General features: G+C 38.7%; 1 protein-coding gene across 1 annotated transcript; it reads left to right on the top strand.

Annotated features, from left to right (window-relative positions):
• Positions 1-6492: 6492 nt before the first annotated feature.
• Positions 6493-7160, top strand: LOC128567974 (keratin-associated protein 13-1-like). Its single transcript, XM_053565603.1, has one exon. It carries the CDS (start codon positions 6528-6530, stop codon positions 6996-6998), a length of 471 nt encoding a protein of 156 aa, XP_053421578.1. The 5' UTR covers positions 6493-6527; the 3' UTR covers positions 6999-7160.
• Positions 7161-7691: the final 531 nt, after the last annotated feature.

Raw genomic sequence — 7691 nt, 5'->3', positions numbered from 1 at the left:
CTGGAGGCCAGATGTGTATAACTGTGAACAAAGTCTCCTGGCCAGCATGGTTGCAAATCATCTTGGAATTGTTTGCCTTTTAAAAATAGTCTATTGAAAAGGCATTTCAATAGAATGCGGAGATTTTAAAATTTAAAATAGGACCTGGAAGCTTTTCAATGTTTTTTAATCTAAAATTAAACGAAGAACCAATAAAACCAATTAAATTTAGAGCATTTTAGGAAAAATGAATAAAAATGCTCAACTATTTTGGAAAATAAACATACAAGGCAGTCAACTTTATTCAACCAATAAAATAGATAGAAAAGCAATGGTGTCAATCAATGGAGCAAATAGAAAAATTTATTCCAGTTGAAATTATTCCCAGTTTTTTGCTAACCCAAGAAGAAAAGTGCTGAAAATGAGAATAAGGAAAGGAAAAGCATGGAGAATGGGAATGGGCTAAAATGATACATGGATAAAAGTTAAAAAATAAAGGGAAATTAGTTGAGAAGGATAAAAGCTGAAACCCAGCATGTGCATACAATGTTAAGTCATTATGGGAGGTCACTGATGACTGATTTTTGAAATGCTGACGGGTTCTGCTTTCTATATTGGATTGTGTGTGCTATGTTCTTATTTTTAAGCAAGTATATGTTTTGAAAATTTCCTTTTTTAATTTAATTCTGAACCTTTTGTTCTTGTGCCAAAGAATGTCTTGGACCATCAAAATGTATTTTAAATATATATGGCAGCAATTCTTCAAACTTGATACCTCAGAGTCACTTGAAAAATGTCTACTTTGTTTATTTGAGCAAAAGTTTGCAGATATTCCAAACTAATTTCCTGGTAGTACTCTGGTTATGTGCAGTCCGGTTATCATATTTATAAATTGATAGTACCCCCCATTTTGTTCTCACAATGACCCAGTGCAGGAGGCATTATTATCCAGTATCACAGATGAAAAAAATGAGACACGAATATCTCAAGCCAACGGCAGAGGTTCTAGTGCTGAAAAGGGCATCATCATTTGCCCCTGGAGTTCTGACAGCGAAGCCCTACTTTTAGACTCGTCACACGGCCCAACACTCTCTAGGGCAGATCTCCTCCCCTACTAGTCACTGGGCAGGTGGGATTCTGACATGTATATTTACAACATTTCTTAAACTCACAAGGCATTAAGATTCTGAGTGATTGAACAGACTCCATTTTACAATACCTTGCAATTACCTTGTTTGTTCATTGTTTTAAATTTCGTGTCCTTAAAAATAAATCCAAACCTGGAATTAGGTTGAGTGAAAAGTCAATATCAAGAAAGATAATGAGAAAAAAGAAAAAACACGTGTCCACAGGAATAAATAAGCTCAACTCTGTTCTTAAAGCCCTTTAACCCCAATCATCAAAACCTTAATCCACTTTGAATGGGACAGAATTTACAAAGGAATTACTGTCTGGGCACCAGAGATAGATGATGCCACAAGCAAATTTCAGCATCATAGGACTTGAGGTCTGAAGTGGGAAAACATACAAACTGAGCTAAGCAGTTTATTGTGCTAGCGATGGAGAAAACCCAAAAAAGAACTTTACATTAGAAGTTTTCAGGATGTTGGAGCTCCCTCCACTTGTCCCGACAGACACTATGACACCTTGGCCTCTGCCACGTCTGTGCCTCTGATCACGTACCCATGACATGACTCAGCCAAGTGGACAGAACTAAGCAAGATCCACTCAAGAGAAAATCAGGCTCTCTTCCGATCTAGGACTCTTGACCTGATTTGATTTCTCTGTTCTGTCTTCGTACAAGGGTGCGCAAGGCTAAGAAACAAGGAAACCTTAAGTATTCTTGAACTTTAATGCTCTGAAAATATGGAAGCGCCTTTAAACGACCTGCTCCACTTTAATTCTACTTTCCTACTCTCCCATGCATGCCTTCCTTGGCCATGTAGTCTGCTAGTTTATTTGTTTCCTTTCTTGGAAACGAAGGGAGTTCATGACCAGAAAGTTTTCCCAACCCCGTGTCACTTTCTAGAGATGAGATAAATGAATGCAGACTAAATATGTCATTGCATTCTGTATGGTAGTGGTTATCTCTTCAGGGCCCATCAAAGACTTTGAAAATAAAAGAACGAGGCAGCGAATGGTGATATCCCAGAATCAGAATTGAAGCCAGACTTTCTTAAAGTGGCAGAAAAGGAAAATGCTCACACACAGCTCACATGTTCTTGTGTCCTGTTATCTCACTACTTTTCATTAGGACAGGACTTAATCCCAGCTAGAGCCATACAGGCCTATGCATCTTATGTGATACACCTTGAGGCTTCTTTCTTTTGAGTGAAAATGCTTCCAAACCTGTTAATAAATCCAGCCAAATTTCATTCAGCTGCCCAATCAAGGAATGAACAAACTAAAGTAGCTAACATTTACATAACCTCCTCACATGCTTGATTTCATCAGAGAGATCTGCGTGTCTAACTTCCCTTTCCATTCAATAAGCATTTACCCATGGAGCACCTACTATATGCCAGGGACTGTCTCTGTGCCATGTACGTATTATATTAGTATTTAACATGCCATTCATCTGATTTCTCCCTGAAAGCCCTTTGTATTCTGCTGCCCAATTTCAGCTGTCACAAGTTTGTCAAAATTGCTATTCTCTCTGGTATTTATGGTGAAAAGAATCATTACTAGTCATCATGAGGCCATCTGTACAGTGTCACTGGGCAGTGACACACAGCCTCTGTTCAGCCTCTAAGATGCTCCATCTTGCAGGATGAATATTAATGCCACCAAATCCATCTTCGACATTCTCAAAGAAGAATGTTTGTAACAGCTATTATATTTGTATAATAGCATGAGAAGAGGTATGGCATATTATTATCAAGGACTGCCCATGACAGTAGAATTATGATATTTTACCACAAGCAGAAAATAGATGACCTTTTCTATTTCCAATGTTGTACTTTATATACTGGACAGACAAGCCCTGCCCAGAGGTGGTTACAGTGGTCAGGCACATAGTATGATGTCAAGGGCTATGAGGATCTCCCATGGGCTGGGCTTTTGACTAGATGTTAACTCTTTAATTTAATAAAGGAGTGATTTCCAACAATGGTTGTTCATCAGAATTGTGTGGAGCAGCCTGAGGAGGAATTGGATCATCTGTTGTTTTCATTGCTTTTTTTTAATTATGGGAAAGGTTACTTGTATGTCCTAAAATGACCCGATGTTAATTCTCTTGCATATTCCAAAGTTAGACACTACTGATTCAAGCCTTTGCCCAGCATATAAAAACCAACTCTAATTCTGCTGGCTTATACAGTATTTGAAGTTGAAGTCAGAGGAGATAATTTCAAATCACCATATGATGAGAGCAGATCATAAATGTAAATGAGGTGGTTTAGTTGACCTGTGATATTTTCGTGACTGATATTTATGTCCATTTATCACAGACACATTATATTTTCCTATTAAACATGAAAGAATATTCTTCATGCAGACAAGGAAATGGTTTTTTCCATGAATTTTCTTAAAACTCAAAGCTTATTAATTTATCTCACATTCTCCGCTTATGATAGGGACATTAACTAACATGCGTAAAAAATAATGCAGGCTTGAAAACAAATCACTACTGAAATCTGAATTTAGAGCTGGGAGAAAAGAGGAATGGGGAAGTACAAGGAGCATGCCTCATATGTAGATAAATGTTACCAGAATGCACCATGGAGTTAGACATGCAGGTATCTTAAACGCAGTGCCGGCCAACTGGGCATGAGAAAGCCCAGTGACACCAGATTTTTCGAAATATTTTTTAAGAAATCCAAACTCCATATTTTATGTGAATTACATTTATTTTTCAATATTGCAGCTAATAAAGAGTTTAAGAAAAAGCCCTTGAGTGGCTATACTGTATTTGTGAGATGAACAGAGTTTAGGCTAGATTTGGAGGGTCTGAGGGCCTGTAGCCTATTATCTCAACTGGTCTCATTTACCAGCACCTTACCATGAGGAGGGCTGGCTGTGTGCAGGGAAGAGAAGGGCACCATTGCACCCTGGAAGGCTGGAAAGGCAGCCAGACAGACAAATTTGCTGACTTTGTTATTTTGATTAACACTGGTCCTACTTCAAGTTAATAAGAAGTCATGCTTGTTGGGATAGATGACTATTTTCAAAAAGTTCTTTGGAACCAACTGGTTGAGACAGGAATGGTCCTTACAACATTGCATGGGCTAGATTTTTATCCCAGGGACGAGGAGCCCATAGAAAGAAATTTCAATGTTCAAAAGATAAACTCACTAAAAGTAGCTGTTTGATGTGGGTGTGGCTTACTTCATCATTTCCTTGATTTATACTAGTCGTATATGGTGGGTTTTTAAAAAGTTTCCAATTAAACCTACTTTACAATTGTGGAAAAATTAATCATTTTTGCACCTGCTATGTAATTGTATTACATTTTTATTAAATAGATGTGCAATTCAGCAGCATAAGCCATGGTATTATCCTTCCTGAGCCCTGATATCATGTATTTATTTGCTCTGTGTCACATCAGTGCATTTGTCTTGAATTGTCAGAAAACATACAGTTATATTCAAAGAACATAATAGATCTATCAGACATTTTCTTATTCTGTGTTGTGTTTTGATTTAGGATTACATAGGGGAAAAGACAACAAAAGCACTTACAACAACGTAATTACTAAAAGGAAGGCCTGTGCCCTGGGGAGAGACATTGGGGCATGAGGAGCACCTGGAGGAAGACCTGGGTGCCCCACAAAGGTCCCTGATAGGACAGAGAGACCTTCGTGCGCACATGTTGAGACATCTTGGGCAGGGGGTATTGGGTAGAGTCAGAGTCAGACTCAGCCTAGCAAACCTGAAGCATGGTGGCCTTTCTCTTGCTTCCTCCTTTCCAAAGCTCCCTTGGCTGTCTTCCAGGGAGACTGGGAGGAATCTGCTGCTCTGGCTCCAGTGCCCCAGCCTAGGAGCCACTGGTGGCTTTCAGTCCTCAGGCTGTGGATGTATCTGGAAGTTCTGTCTGCTCTGATTCTAGACACTTTTAGTGGCCAGTGTCAACCTTATTAACCTTAGAGACCTTTGACTTCATGAGGAAGGATTAGAACAAAACACTGTTCTGCTATGTGCTGGGAGTCCCCTAGAGCCCAGGGTGCATAGCTAATTGCAGCTGATCCTCATACAAAGATCCCCCCTACCGGCAGAGGGGCTCCAGGAGGTGAGCCAGGAACACTGACTGAAGTGAGCATAATCTCAGGCTTCAAACACTGAAAGAAATGACAGAGGATGTCACAAGTGTGGCATTACTCACAACAAATGGCCTTGTTGAAAGAAACTCTTCTGTGTCATAAAAAGTAATTCAAATATTTTTGACAAATAATTTTTAGAGGACAAACTAGATTACCTTTCTATTTTTCTACAGAAAATCACGTTGACAAAATCATTGTCACCTTAGAGGTGATCAAAGACTATGCAGCCAAAAAAAGGTAGGGAAAAGATCACAGATGATATCATTATGGCCTTGATTTTGTGGTATTTGTGGTTTTTATCAAATTTGGAAGTAATAATTTGGTATTATTTTCAGTTTAAATGAACATGCATGTTTATATCTATTATTATATTCAACATATTGTTTTATGTTTCTTAATGAAGATCTCCAAGATTATACTTTTCAACACCCGCAAAATCCGAAACTATATCTGGTAAGAAAGCAGTGCCAGAATCGCGTATCACTAAGTAGGGGCAAAAAATACAAGCTGGCATGACTTTGAAAATGTTCAAAGGCATTCAAACTTTTGAGGTGGGGATATAAAGGTACGGTAGGATGATAGGCCCCAGAACACTTTATAAACGCATCATATATGTGCTCTCTGTGTAATACAAAAACCATAACATAATTTTATTTTGAAATCATTTTAATTTGATTAAGTTGCGTGGAGTATCCATCTATTACTTTTGGGTGGAAAAACATCTCAATAGTTTAGTTCCTCCATCTGCTGTTGCTTCCTACCTTGTATCTATAGAGGCTGACACTTTACTTTCCCCCACATGGGTCCATATCGGTTTTTTTTTTTTAGCTTTTGTTTTGATTTCATTTTTTTCTAAATATTTGTTTAGGATTATGCTCATTGACTGCACTGAGATCCCCAATCAACAATAAAAGAATTCCTTAGCCAAAACAGGAGTAGATGTATAAGTCATTGCTCGGGAAAATGAGAGGGGTTTCCTAGCTATGATGGAGAAGGTACTAATTACACTCAGTCATAGCTTTTGTGACAAAAATGTATTTCATTGACATAGAGCTATAAAAACAAAATGAGTTTGCCCATAAATTTATGATGAAGGAATTTAGTTACCTGCAATTACAAAGGACATTACTAAGTTCCATATACGTATATGAGGGAGTTCAAATATGGAAAAGATGACACTGCAAGGTCCCACACCCATTGCTAAGAGTATATAAATGCCCCGGTCCAGAAGTGGCATTCATACTTGGAATCTACTCAGTTGTGCTCGGCTGAACTCACATCTCCGGTCAACATGTCCTACTTTTTCCCGGGAAACTTCTCCTCCCGCTCCTGTGGGGGCTTCCTGAGCCAACCAGGAGCCTTCTGTGGCTCTTCCTACCCCAGCAACCTGGTCTACAGCACGGACCTCTGCTCTCCCAGCACCTGCCAGCTGGACTCCTCCCTCTACACGGGCTGTCAGGAGACTGGCTGTGAGCCCAGCAGCTGCCAGACGTCCTGTGTGCTGTCCAGCCCCCGCCAGATGTCCTGCTACCGCCCGAGGACCTCCTTGCTCTGCAGCCCTTGCCAGACGACTTACCCTGGATCTCTGGGCTTTGGGTCCAGGAGCTGCTCCTCCCTGGGCTGTGGATCCAGTGGTTTCAGACCCCTGGGTTATGGAGGCTGTGGCTTCCCTTCTTTAGGCTATGGATATGGATTCTGCCGCCCATCCTACCTGGCTTCTAGGAGCTGCCAGTCTTCTTGTTACAGACCACGCTTCTGTTGATCATCTTACTAAGTTACTAATCTTTATCATATTCATTAGGTAGAGAAAGATTACCCTTTTATTCTCTAATTGTCCAGTTTTCATCTTTTCTCTGGCTCTAAATTCTGGCTTACAGACTTGATCTGAAAAGCTCTGTAATTAATGTATTAACCCCAAAATAAAGCTGAAGTCTGATTAGAGATAGAATTTATATTATTGAATTTTCTTGTACAATTGTATGAGAAGTCAGATAATTTTAATCTAATAAATTATTTGGTTCTGATATCCAGTTGTGTTTGTTGTTATTAGCTTTTATTGCTAGAGTTTGAGTTGTGATATAATAAAATAAATCGATCATTATGAAATAATTAATATGTAAATGGTATAATTTTTTACATTCTAAAACTTTATGGATTTAAACAAATTTTGAGGGCTTCAGATGTTTTTCTCACTCAAACTACACATAATGGAAGTCTATTTGAATACATAGACTTTTATTAAAGTCTCAGTATAATGAATTGCCTTAATTCCCTTATAAAATGTGGATTCTTTGGGCTGTGCCAACAGGCTAAGGTAGCAGACTAGCTGATAGTTATATCAGAAATGCAGAACAAAAAGAATGTTTAGATTAACGTGGTTCTGTTTATACATTATAGAAAAATTGAATTGAAGATAAAGCTAAATGATAATTGATGTATGAATTTGAAGTAACTT

Source organism: Nycticebus coucang, chromosome 16 (genome assembly GCF_027406575.1).
Source record: "Nycticebus coucang isolate mNycCou1 chromosome 16, mNycCou1.pri, whole genome shotgun sequence".
Classification (NCBI taxonomy): domain Eukaryota; kingdom Metazoa; phylum Chordata; class Mammalia; order Primates; family Lorisidae; genus Nycticebus; species Nycticebus coucang.
This window is presented reverse-complemented; position numbering and strand designations above follow the sequence as displayed.